The sequence below is a fragment of the Oncorhynchus masou genome, chromosome 18 (assembly GCF_036934945.1).
Source record: "Oncorhynchus masou masou isolate Uvic2021 chromosome 18, UVic_Omas_1.1, whole genome shotgun sequence".
Lineage (NCBI taxonomy): Eukaryota > Metazoa > Chordata > Actinopteri > Salmoniformes > Salmonidae > Oncorhynchus > Oncorhynchus masou.
Genome location: NC_088229.1, coordinates 56,460,134 through 56,474,190, shown reverse-complemented (window position 1 = coordinate 56,474,190; position 14,057 = coordinate 56,460,134). Strand labels below are relative to the sequence as shown.

Below are 14,057 nucleotides of genomic sequence, written 5' to 3'. Positions count from 1 at the left end.
GAAATGGGGAGAGAGAAAAAGTGGAAGAAAGAAAAGAGGTGTGTGTTGAAATAGGGGGAGAGAGAGAGGGGGAGAATTAAGGGACTCTCAGTTCAAAAGGGCTCCCGAGAGCTGGCTCTTAAGCCGACGGCGTGTGGCTAACCGCAAAATGAGGGTGAGAGGATCAAGGGGAAGGGAGGGAGAAACTGAGAAACGTTAGGTGTGTGTGTGTGTGCCCACAACCCTTCCTCGTGCTACTGGGCCAGAAGTGTCTCTCTTAGATAAATGATAGACATGGGGCTGTTGTTTCCCCAGGGCTTTAGACCCTAGTAGTGTCTGGTCTGTAGCCTTAGTCTACACTCACAGTATCTAGTCATCCCTAATCTCTAGTCTCTGGTCATTGTGGTTTGCTGTGGTCATCTGATATAGTCTCATGTCCCTCTGCTTTCTGGTGTTCGGTCCCCGGTCCCTTGTCTTCAGTGTGTGGTCATTGGTTCCTGGTTTGAGTGTGCGTGCATATGTGTGTCCCCGTGTGTGTCCGTATGTTTTGTGTTTGTTTGTGTGTGTGTGTGAATATCTGTGTGTGTGCCTGTCAGAGTGTGTACTCTGGACCTGGCTCTAATGAGGAGATAATGAACCGGTGCTCCCCCGGTGCTCTGGAGCAGGTGGTTGGACCAGGCCAAGCGGCACGGAGCCCATCCACAGGCAGGCGCGTGCCTGTGGTCATACCCCGGCCAGGGAATCATGGACCTGCCTGCAGCCTGGCACACACACGGACGTGCGCACAAGCATACGCACACGTAAACATACAGGCAGACTCACTGTGGCTGGCAGGGGCCCATATTGCGGGCGGTGGTAGCCAGGCCCAGGGCACCCCAGGGGGGCTCCAGGTTTGGACGGGGGCCTGGGCATGGGGGGGGGCTCCGATTTTCAAGGACCAATTTTAGCCATGGGATTTGGGTTCGTACAGGCATCCAAAATCAATTGGCTGGGCGCACTGGCTTGGCTTGGGCCAAAACATTAGGTTTAGATCCCTAACATATGGAGCTGGAGTTGAGACATTGCACATTCAATGCATTTGAGTTTTTATTAGGATAGCACTTTTTTCAGAGCCAATTTGCCATGGGACGTTTAATAAACTTTTTCATAGGCTGAACCGGTTTGTGTGTAGACACCTTCGACCTTCAAGCGGACCATTTGTCAATGAACGTCTGCCATTAAGAAAACAAGCCAAACTTCCTCGTCTTTCCTATTGGTTTTACCTACATGGAAGGTTGTTCTCTAAGACACACAGAACTGTAGTTGATGTACTTTATTTGTACTTTGCACATAAACAAACCAAACTAACAAGGCTACTAATGAAGTGTGGGTGGAGTAAATATTGTGATATGCAGGGTAATCAGACTGATGCCGGACTGAAATAACACGTTTGGAATGAGTGGAACCAATTAAGACCCGCTGTGAGAAAACGATGGTGGGAGCTGTTCTCCCATATCTCTCTCACTCTCTCTCTCTTTCCCGCCCCATATCTGTCTCTGTCTCTGTCTCTCAGTTCTCCATTCTCCAGCAGACGTATTATCCGATTTACTGGACACCAGAGCACTACTAGCAGGCCTGGGGAGGACAAATGCACGCTACTTTGCAGTATTTCAGAACAAGCACTGTGTGCGCGTGCGTCTGCTCATGTTCCCTTTTGTTCTGTAATGGACTTGAAAGCATAATGGAGAAAGCATCTAGCACAGAGTAGGCACATGCATATTTATGTTTTACAGGTTATTCAATGGCAGGTGTGTTCCAACACAACAGGGTTGTATTCATTATGACACAACGTAGGGCACTCCCGAAAACAAGTGTTTCTTATTGGATAACTCCAGGTTGTCTCTCCCTGTTTTAGTTTGTTTTCTTCTGTTTGGTGCCTAATGACAATGACCCAGGACTTCATAATTTCATATTACAGTAAGATTCCAATCCCAGAGTGGACCTGATCAGAAGAACTAGACTCCACTAACAGTGAGAAAGTGGAGATCCGCCCCAAATGTTTCCGTGTAGAGGGGCGCAATGAGACAACTCTCTCTCCCTCTCTTGCTGTGTTGTTAGTTTCCTCTCTCCCTACACCTCTCCCGTATCCTTTGTCTCAGCAGCTGTCTATTTGCCGAGGCTTTGTCTTCGTTTGTCTGTGGAATTTCACACAGCAGCAGCACCAACAGGGACTTAGTTCGGAGCGTTCGACTCTGACCTATAAAAAAACGCTCGCTCGGGCCCTTGCCTCCCAGGGTCCTCTGCTGTTTCCCCCATAAGCCTTCTTTCGAACCCCCTCCAGTTTTTCCTCCAACAGATAACAATTAGCAAGTGTTTTTGGAGAGCTCCAGTGGAGCTTTGATGTGTTAATGAATTGAAAAATGGCCCTCGCCGGTTTTCAGTTATCCCTGCTGAGCCTAATTAGAGGGAGTTTGTCTGCTGTGTGCGCGTGCGCGTGCGTGTGTGTTTTGTGTACCTGTGTGTGTGAGTGTGTGTGTGTGTGTGTTAGTGGTTGTGTGCACATCACTTCAAAACAAACCCATAAACATTCCAAGTGCTGCAGCAAATCCTGGAGCAGGCACTGAGGTGAAGTTAACAGCCCCCCACCTCTGTCTTTCTTTCTCCTCTCCTCCACACCTCTCTCTATCACCTCTCCTCCACCCCTCTCTCTATCTTTCTCCTCTCCTCCACTCCTCTCCTCTCTCTTTCTCCTCTCCTTCACTCCTCTCTATCTTTCTCCTCTCCTTCACTCCTCTCTATCTTTCTCCCCTCCTCCACACCTCTCTCTCTTTCTCCTCTCCTCCACACCTCTCTCTATCTTTATCCTCTCCTCCACACCTCTCTCTATCTTTCTCCTCTCCTCCACACCTCTCTCTATCTTTCTCCTCTCCTCCACTCTATCCTTCTCCTCTCCTCCACACCTCTCCTCTCTCTTTCTCCTCTCCTTCACTCCTCTTCTCTCTCTTTCTCCTCTCCTTCACTCCTCTCTATCTTTCTCCTCTCCTTCACTCCTCTCCATCTTTCTCCTCTCCTTCACTCCTCTCCATCTTTCTCCTCTCCTTCACTCCTCTCCATCTTTCTCCTCTCCTTCACTCCTCTCCATCTTTCTCCTCTCCTTCACTCCTCTCTATCTTTCTCCTCTCCTCTCCTCCACTCCTCTCTATCTTTCTCCTCTCCTCCACTCCTCTCTCTATCTTTCTCCTCTCCTCCACTCCTCTCTCTGCCTTTCTCCTCTCCTCCACACCTCTCTCTCTTTCTCCTCTCCTCTCCTCCACTCCTCTCTCTATCTTTCTCATCTCCTTCACTCCTCTCCATCTTTCTCCTCTCCTTCACTCCACTCTATCCTTCTCATCTCCTCCACTCCTCTCCTCTCTCTTTCTCCTCTCCTTCACTCCTCTCTATCTTTCTCCTCTCCTTCACTCCTCTCTCTATCTTTCTCCTCTCCTCCACTCCTCTCCTCTATGTTCCTCCACTCCTCTATCTTTCTCCTCTCCTCCACTCCTCTCTATCTTTCTCCTCTCCTCCACTCCTCTCTCTATCTTTCTCTTCCACTCTATCCGTCTCCTCTCCTCCACTCCTCTCCTCTCTTTCGCCTCTCCTTCCCTCCTCTCTATCTTTCTCCTCTCTCTCATTTCTCTTTCTTCCCCACTTCCCAAGCTCTTTTTAAAGAGAGGGCGGAATAATGAGCACAAGTCCTGTTTGAAGCATCAGCTCCAGTCGGTAGTGCAATCAACTGATTCACAACACACAAGCACACTCTCTCTTTTTCAACAGGTCTAATCCGACATCTGATCTCTCCTCTTATGTTGGATAGCAACTCTAGAACGCTTGGACCTTTTTTTCTAAAGTTGAATTCATTCATATTCAAAATTACAGTTTAGACCATCTGTTGATCCAGCTTTGTGTAGAAAGTCCTAATATTGAGTTAAACTTTAAATTCCTCCACTTATATCTGCTATGAAGGTGGGCCGTGTGGCAGTAAAGGATTAAGGCTGGAGAAAAGGGTGCCAGTGATCCTCCTGCTTTCATGTCCCACTACAAGGTGTTAATGGACACAAGTGCTCGCAGCTGTGTGTGTGTGTGTGTTTGAGGCGTTTGATCACCATCTCCACCCCTCCTCCCCTTTTTCCAACCTCTATACCACCCTCCTGCCCTTGTTCCAGCGGGTGTGTTCTTTGTCACATCCTCTTAAGGAGAAATTGGACATGCTGTTTTTACACACTGACACACACACATAGTACTCTCGCATACACATGTACGTGTGCACATACACACCCACACACGGACTAACACACACCTTAATACCTTTATTTTAATATACTGTTTTTTTTTATTTATTATGATTTAGTCTGCTGTGGGTTTCACCCATCCCAGTTCTTCTTACTGTACCATCCATGCCATCCATCCAAGTGCCATCCATCCAAGTTTCCAGACCAATAATGTCATGTCTATGGTCCAGACACTTCACCATGGTTGGAAAGCGAGGTAGTGAACCCTTCCCCAAACCCTTAAAATAGCTTGAGGTCAAGGGTCAAACCCAGACCCCGTGCCACCAGCCTCCTAAAACACACCACGAAGAGCCAGCAGCGGCATAGCTACAGAAAAAGAACAAGTCCGAGAGGGATTCAAACCTAACTAGTATTTAATTATTCAGAATTCCATACAAATTGTCTGCGTTATTGCCAAGAGGAGGAGTCTGTGAATGTGCTCTTTTCCTGGAGTCTGCGACCCTGTAAAACTGCAGCGAGAAAGGGCTCTGTCCCCATCTCTCTGTGCCAGAAACCCCTTTGCTGAGTAACAGTTGAGAAACCGAATTCCAGTGCTGGCTTGTTTCAGCCATGTTTATCCCCCCGCAGGCGGATACCAAGACGGACATCACTGGACTTTATGCAAACTGGAAACCATATATCCTGAGGCTGCTTTTATTGTAGCTGGGGATTTCAACAAAGCTAATCTGAGAACAAGGCTACCTAAATTCTATCAGCATATCAATTGCTGTACACGAGCGAGTAACACACTCGACCAATGCTACTCTAACTTCCGCGATGCATACAAGGCCCTTCCCCACCCTCCTTTTGGCAAATCTGACCATGACTCCATCTTGTTGCTCCCCTACTATAGGCAGAAACTAAAACAGGAAGTGCCTGTGCTTAGGTCTATCCAACGCTGGTCGGACCAATCGGATTCCACGCTTCAAGATTGCTTTGATCACGCGGACTATGATATGTTCCAAGTAGCCTCAGAGAATAACATTGACGTATACACTGACTCTGTGAAGTTTATAAGGAAGTGTATAGGAGATGTTGTACCCACTGTGACTATTAAAACCTTCCCTAACCAGAAACCGTGGGTTGAAACTGAAAGCACGTACCACCGCATTTAATCATGGCAAGGCGACTGGAAACATGACCGAATACAAACAGTGTAGTTATTCCCTCCATAAGGCAAAAGGGCATGCTTCAAGATGTCCACCATTGTTCCTTTTCCCAAGAAAGTTGAAGTAACTGAACTAAATTACTATCGCCCCGTAGCACTCATTTCTGTAATCATGAAGTGCTTTGATAGACTAGTCAAGGACCATATCACCTCCACCCTACCTGTTACCCTAGACCCACTTCAATTTGCTTACCGCCCAATAGGTCCATAGACGATGCAATCGCCATCACACTGCACACTGCCCTATCCCATCTGGACAAGAGGATTACCTATGTAAGAATGCTGTTCATTGACTACAGCTCAGCATTCAGCACCATAGTACCCTCCAAACTCATCATTAAGCTTGAGACCCTGAGTATCGACACCGCCCTGTGCGACTGGGTCCTGGACTTCCTGACGGGCCGCCCCCAGGTGGCGAAGGTAGGAAACAACATCTCCACTCCGCTGACCCTCAACACTGGGGCCCCACAAGGGTGCGTTCTCAGCCCTCTCCTGTACTCCATGTTCACCCACAACTGCGTGACCATGCACGCCTCCAACTCAATCATCAACTTTGCAGACGATACTACAGTGGTAGGTTTGATTACCAACAATGATGAGACAGCCTACAGGGATGAGGTGAGGGCCCTCGGAGTGTGATGTCAGGAAAATAACCTCTCACTCAATGTCAGCAAAACAAAAGCGATGATCGTGGACTTCAGGAAACAGCAAAGGGAGCACCCCCCTATCCACATCGACAGAACAGCAGTGGAGAAGGTGGAAAGTTACATATCACCGGCAAACTGAAATGGTCTACGCACACAGACAGTGTGGTGAAGAAGGCACAACAGCGCCTCTTCAACCTCAGGAGGCTGAAAAAAATGTGGCTTGTCACCCGAAAACCCTCACTAACTTATACAGGTGCACAATTGAGAGCATCTTGTCGGGCTGTTTCACCGCCTGGTACGGTAACTGCACCGCCCACATCCGCAGGGCACGCCAGAGGGTGGTGCGGTGTGTACAACGCATCATCCAGGGGCAAACTGCCTGCCCTCCAGGACACCTACAACACCCGATGTCACAGGAAGGCCAAAAAGATCATCAAGGACAACAACCACCCGAGCCACTGTCTGTTCACCCCGCTTCCATCTAGAAGTCGAGGTCAGTACAGGTGCATCAAAGCTGGGACAGAGAGATTGAACAGCTTCCATCTCAAGGCTATCAGATTGTTAAACAGCCACCACTAGCACAGAGAGGCGGCTGCCTACCTACAGACTTGATATCATTGGCCACTTTAATAAATGGAACACTAGTCACTTTAATAATGTTTACATATCTTGCATTACTCATTTCATATGTATATACTGTATCCTTCACTATATGTTCTTCACTATCTATCGCATCTTAGCCGCTCTGTTACTGCTCATCCATATATTTTATACTTATATATTCTCATCCCATTCCTTTACTAGATTGTGTGTATTAGGTTTTGTTGTGGAAATGTTAGATATTACCTGTTAGATACTGTTGCACTGTCAGATCTAGAAGCATAAGTGTTTCGCTACACTCGCAATAACATCTGCCAGCCATGTGTATGTGACCAGTACAATTTGATTTGAAATTCCACTTATTATTGATATGGCCTTACATTTTTCATTCAAGTGTCTCATGGTCCCATCAAAGGTAATTTTGTTATCAAATGAAAAGCTTTCCTTAAAAAAATGAATGCTTGACGCGGTGGCAGTCCCTGTGCTGGATGTTGTTACAACACTGACCTTAGAGAAGTCAGTCACAGTCAGTCTTTCTCTCTCACACACTGTGACTGGCAACACTTCATGGCTCCATGCTTTTATTCAGTGCAGACTGTTGTGGTCTACGCCTTACGAAACAGTCATTGATATAGAACCCTGTTTTGACTCACTGCAGTCAATACACTCACATCTGATTACATCTGATTACATTTATTTTGTCCCCCCCCCAGAGAAGTGTCCTCTGCTGATACTTTTTGGGATCCAAGTTCTTTGTTGTTGTTTGCTTCTCGCAAACCGTTTCGTGGATCACTTTGAACTGGCACCAAACGCTCTGGCAATGTTCTTTGAACACATGGCCAAGTGTTAGAGGAATCTGGGTTCAGGTTTGAATTGAACCTGACTGGGGTTAAGGATTTGGGCCAGGTCTTTCCCATCTCAGGGGCAGATCTCCCACACCTTATCTGGCCTGTGAACAAAATTGCACCCTTGAAGTAGTGCACTTTCAAACACAGCCCTGGAGATCAAAGTGTTCATATCCAAATGACTGGCAGAGAGCATCTTGGTTCCTCTCAATGTTTCTTCCGAACAGCCCTGCAACGCTATAGCCATCGGGCGTCCGGCATTGCTGTCAGCCATTGAGGAAATGCTTCCTTTGAAATCAATGAAAGCTGCTTCACTGCCCATGTTGCACTCTCGTTGCGTCTCGTATAATGGCAGCGTCCAAGCTCAAGAATCGCAGAGTTTCAATTCCTGATGGCCCTAATTCGGGTTCATTCTATCTTGTGAATTAAAGTAATGAAAAATAAACTTGGCTTTAGTACTAGCTATCTAGCTATATTAACTAGCTAGGTTCACAATGTAAAAAACAGTTTTTACACACAAGCCATAAGAACTGGTTATCAAACGGCTACCCCCCCCCCCCAAAAAAAATACTACCTCAATTAGCTCGACCAACCGGTGCCCCCGCACATTGGCTACCTGGCTATCTGCATCGTGTCCCGCCATCCACCACCCGCCAACCCCTCTTTTACCCTACTGCTACTCTCTGTTTATCATATATACATAGTCACTTTAACCATATCTACATACTACCTCAATCAGCCCGACTAACCGGTGCCTGTATATAGCCTCACTACTGTTATAGCCTCGCTACTGCAACCCTCTGGTTGCCAGCTCAATTCCCACTACTGTTATTTTTCATTGTCTTTTTACTGTTGTTTTTATTTCTTTACTTGCCTATTGTTCACCCAATACCTTTATTTATTATTATATGATTTTTTTACTTAGAAATTGCACTGTTGGTTAGAGCCTGTACGTAAGCATTTCACTATAAGGTCTACCTACACTTGTTGTATTCAGGGCACGTGACAAATACAATTTGATTTGATGTTAACCCCTCCGAAAGACACACATACAGACTCTGGAGAGGTGTGGGGGGCTGCCACACTGGGCGCCCGTGGAGCTGTTTTTGTGGGGTGTTAAGTGCCTTGCCCGAGGGCACAGCAGGCAATAGCATCAAGGATTTGATACCAGCAACCCTCTGGTTGCCAGCTCAATTCCCACCAGATGTTCTAGTCGTACCCAGGATTTGAAATGGCAACCCTCCGGTTGCTGGCTCGCCTCTCTAACCACTAGGCTACCTGCCGCCCGATACATGAAATACATGTGACTAAATGTAAATATAAATTGTGATTGATTGGCATACAGACAGTTTCCACAGTGATCAATCCTTGTGGTGCTATAAGACACATGACTTGAGACTTTACAGTACATGGGCCTTTCCTACTCCTCTATCGGACTACAGAGGTCTTAAACTAGATGGGAGAGGTTAGTTCTGCTCATCAGGGATTCATGATATTAAATGGGTCTGTTAATAACTAGCGAGCCAGTCATTAATTATGGAAGGAGGAAAATGAGCTCTGAAAATATATGCCTCATGATTGATGACTTCTGTAACAGCCACGAAGCACACACCCTCTACTCTGATTGAATCATAATGGTATTGACTCTAAGCTACATCCTACACTGTATACTGGTAAAGTACACTGTAGGACTTACAGTAAATGCTTCATCTATTGCTCATATATCTGAATGAGAGTTTTCAAAATGTGCTTTGGAAATGATTTTGATGTATAAAGTATACCCACACTATACCTATAGTGTTGTGCCTTGTTTTCAAACTGTGACAATGCCAATTTAACAAAGGTTTTTCAACTTTTCCTGTTTCAAAGTGCCTCGGACGTGTTTTGATTATGAAGAAGTGCACCTATTCTCACTGAACGCTCAAGACGTCTAACCTTTCTTTCTTCCCCCCCCTCTCTTTTCCCCTTCCCTGATCCCTCCCTCTCGTAGCGTGCAACTGCAACCTACACGCCCGGCGCTGCCGCTTCAACATGGAGCTGTACAAGTTGTCGGGGAGGAAGAGCGGAGGCGTGTGCATGAACTGTCGCCACAACACGGCCGGACGCCACTGCCACTACTGCAAGGAGGGCTTCTACCGGGATATGGCCAGGCCCATCACACACCGCCGTGCCTGCAAAGGTATGGAGAATAGGTGTTATACTATAGGCGTATATTTCACTATAGTGTTTGTGGTGTCAATAGTCCTTTTCAATTCAGTCGATTCAGTAGATTCATTAAAAAAAAATTGTATTAAATGTGGGGCAAAAAAGTATTTAGTCAGCCAGCAATTGTGCAAGTTCTCCCACTTAAAAAGATGAGAGAGGCCTGTAATTTTCATCATAGGTAAACTTCAACTATGACAGACAAAATGAGTGGAAAAAATCCAGAAAATCTCATTGTACGATTTTTAATGAATTTATTTGAAAATTATGGTGGAAAATATGTATTTGGTCAATAACAAAAGTTTATCTCAATACATTGTTATATACCCTTTGTTGGCAATGACAGAGGTCAAACGTTTTCTGTAAGTCTTCACAAGGTTTTCACACACTGTTGCTGGTATTTTGGCCCATTCCTCCATGCAGATCTCCTCTAGAGCAGTGATGTTTTGGGGCTGTTGCTGGGCAACACGGACTTTCAACTCCCTCCAAAGATTTTCTATGGGGTTGAGATCTGGAGACTGGCTAGGCCACTCCAGGACCTTGAAATGCTTCTTACGAAGCCACTCCTTCGTTGCCCGGGCGGTGTGTTTGGGATCAGTGTCATGCTGAAAGACCCAGCCACGTTTCATCTTCAATGCCCTTGCTGATGGTAGGCTCTGTTACTTTGGTCCCAGCTCTCTGCAGGTCATTCACTAGGTCCCCCCATGTGGTTCTGGGATTTTTGCTCACCGTTCTTGTGATCATTTTGACCCCACGGCGTGAGATCTTGCGTGGAGCCCCAGATCGAGGGAGATTATCAGTGGTCTTGTATGTCTTCCATTTCCTAATAATTGCTCCCACAGTTTATTTCTTCAAACCAAGCTGCTTACCTATTGCAGATTCAGTCTTCCCAGCCTGGTGTAGGTCTACAATTTTGTTTTTGGTGTCCTTTGACAGCTCTTTGGTCTTGGCCATAGTGGAGTTTGGAGTGTGACTGTTTGAGGTTGTGGACAGGTGTCTTTTATACTGATAACAAGTTCAAATAGGTGCCATTAATACAGGTAACGAGTGGAGGACAGAGGAGCCTCTTAAAGAAGAAGTTACAGGTCTGTGAGAGCCAGAAATCTTGCTTGTTTGTAGGTGACCAAATACTTATTTTCCACCATAATTTGCAAATAAATTCATAAAAAAATCCTACAATGTGATTTTCTGGATTTTTTTCTTCTCATTTTGTCTATCATAGTTGAAGTGTACCTATGATGAAAAATACAGGCCACTCTCATCTTTTTAAGTGGGAGAACTTGCACAATTGGTGGCTGACTAAATACTTTTTTTGCCCCACTGCATTTACTGTACTGTATACAGTGGGGAGAACAAGTATTTGATACACTGCCGATTTCGCAGGTTTTCCTACTTACAAAGCATGTAGAGGTCTGCAATTTGTATCATAGGTACACTTCAACTGTGAGAGACGGAATCCAAAACAAAAATCCAGAAAATCACATTGTATGATTTTTAAGTAATTCATTTGCATTTTATTGCATGACATAAGTATTTGATACATCAGAAAAGCAGAACTTAATATTTGGTACAGAAACCTTTGTTTGCAATTACAGAGATCATACGTTTCCTGTAGTTCTTGACCAGGTTTGCACACACTGCAGCAGGGATTTTGGCCCACTCCTCCATACAGACCTTCTCCAGATCCTTCAGGTTTCGGGGCTGTCGCTGGGCAATACAGACTTTCAGCTCCCTCCAAAGATTTTCTATTGGGTTCAGATCTGGAGACTGGCTAGGCCACTCCAGGACCTTGAGATGCTTCTTACGGAGCCACTCCTTAGTTGCCCTGGTTGTGTGTTTCAGGTCGTTGTCATGCTGGAAGACCCAGCCACGACCCATCTTCAATGCTCTTTACTGAGGGAAGGAGGTTGTTGGCCAAGATCTCACAATACATGGCCCCATCCATCCTCCCCTCAATACGGTGCAGTCATCCTGTCCCCTTTGCAGAAAAGCATCCCCAAAGAATGATGTTTCCACCTCCATGCTTCACGGTTGGGATTGTGTTCTTGGGGTTGTACTTATCCTTCTTCTTCCTCCAAACACGGCGAGTGGAGTTAAGACCAATAAGCTCTATTTTTGTCTCATCAGACCACATGACCTTCTCCCATTCCTCCTCTGGATCATCCAGAGGGTCATTGGCAAACTTTAGACGGGCCTGGACATGCGCTGACTTGAGCAGGGGGACCTTGCGTGCACTGCAGGATTTTAATCCATGACGGCGTAGTGTGTTACTAATGGTTTTCTTTGAGACTGTGGTCCCAGCTCTCTTCAGGTCATTGACCAGGTCCTGCCGTGTAGTTCTGGGCTGATCCCTCACCTTCCTCATGATCATTGATGCCCCACGAGGTAAGATCATGCATGGAGCCCCAGACCGAGGGTGATTGCGCCAACAGTTGTTGCTTTCTCACCAAGCTGCTTGCCTATTGTCCTGTAGCCCATCCCAGCCGTGTGCAGGTCTACAATTGTATCCCTGATGTCCTTACACGGCTGTCTGGTCTTGGCCATTGTAGAGAGGTTGGAGTCTGTTTGATTGAGTGTGTGGACAGGTGTCTTTTATACAGGTAACGAGTTCAAACAGGTTCAGTTAATACAGGCAATGTGTGGAGAACAGGAGGGCTTCTTAAAGAAAAACTAACATGTCTGTGAGAGCCGGAATTCTTACTGGTTGGTAGGTGATCAAATATTTACATATGTCATGAGTTAAAATGCAAATTAATTACTTAAAAATCATATAATGTGATTTTCTGGATTTTTGTTTTAGATTCCGTCTCTCACAGTTGAAGTGTACCTATGATAAAAATTACAGACCTCTACATGCTTTGTAAGTAGGAAAAACTGCAAAATCGGCAGTGTATCAAATACTTGTTCTCCCCACTGTATAACCCTATAGCATTGACTGAAATGGTAACACTATTCTAAGAATTAGGCTGGCATCCTCACTTCCAAACTGATACCATGCCTCTGTAAGTAAATCATTTGTCACAGAAGCTGTTCTTGCAAAATTCCACAGAAAAAAATATTTCTCTGGACCACAAGCCACATTAAATTAGTATATGAGTTATTTCTCGTGGAAAAAGTGGTGTTTGAATTGTGGAATGTTTTGAATTTGCAGTGAATATTTTTCTGGCTTACGCCAAGAGCTTTTTCTTATTGGAGAACAACCCAATTTTCCTGCGCTTGTTGCTCGGGGAAATATGCAAATCAATAGCAGAGGGAGACTGCATTCTTTCTCAGTTCTGTAGGTTAGTGTGAGATGTTAAGGGATCGCTTATAGAGAGCTCAAAACAACATGGATGATGAGAACTGCCAACACTCATAGTCCTGAAGGGCTTTTGTTGGAGATTTCATGGTGAGAATCTCCCGTATTTGACCCCTGGTCAGTTTTCCACTCCGGGGCTAACCCAAGCAGCTTTTAAAGTACAGGACAGCACGTTACTATTGTCCATGTTAAATCATTTTTTATCACACTGTACTGTAGTACAGTTAAACAGTACCCATTCTATTATTCCACTCACAGAGCAATTGACCATGGTACAACATGCAATGTGACACAGTAATTGACTTTAGCAGAAGTCTTTTGCCCTTAACAAATTACAAGTAACACCCATATAGATAAGACTCCCACAGATGTGTTGATATTGGCAGCAGCTGTATGAAAATGTATGTCCCCGGTGCTATTGCAAGACCCATCATACACACATACACACACACTCAACCCGTGCCTGCGCGTGCGGCATTGCTTGGGCCCTGGAGGCTGTGCAATCTGTTTTTATCAAAGCGGAGCAGTTCGGGGTCAGACCCGCGCGACGGTAAAAACTTTATCGCCTTCCTCTCCGATAGCAAGATGTGACGGAAATGAACGTTCCCGTGGAAACGGCCCTCAACCTGGGCGGCTGGCACCATGATTGATCAGAGCAATCCTAGCCCCTGTTAGAACCTGTCTCTTTCCCTTTCTCTCCTCCTCTCTCACTTTCTCTCCCTCTCTGTCCGAGGAGAATGCTCGCTTCTCATCTCTTCTCTTCCTCTCTCTAATCCTCCAATTCGTTCTACCTTTTTTTTCTGCCGCAGTGTTTTATATATTTTTCCTCTTGTGACAGGGCCAGGAGAAGGGTCAAGGGTCAAAAATGGTCGGTGTCACATCTGAAATGGAGTAACGGCAATAAAATACAGGTGTTTTTTGAATGGGACTAAGGAATGGGCGGTTATGTCTGGAGGGTTGGCAGGGGGGGGTGGAATGTCTGCTTCAAATCATACCTCCTCTGTGGACGAGTGTCCATGTCGGACCTGCTGT

At 45.8% G+C, this 14,057-nt stretch overlaps 1 protein-coding gene across 2 annotated transcripts in view; it reads left to right on the top strand.

Moving 5' to 3' along the window:
• Positions 1–14,057, top strand: part of ntn2 (netrin 2) — a 57,068-nt gene that overhangs the window by 25,355 nt on the left and 17,656 nt on the right. For both annotated transcript variants that reach the window (XM_064923815.1, XM_064923814.1), the window contains exon 3: positions 9,516–9,704. In XM_064923815.1, coding sequence (XP_064779887.1) covers positions 9,516–9,704 — 189 coding nt within the window. The remainder of the gene's footprint in view (positions 1–9,515; positions 9,705–14,057) is intronic.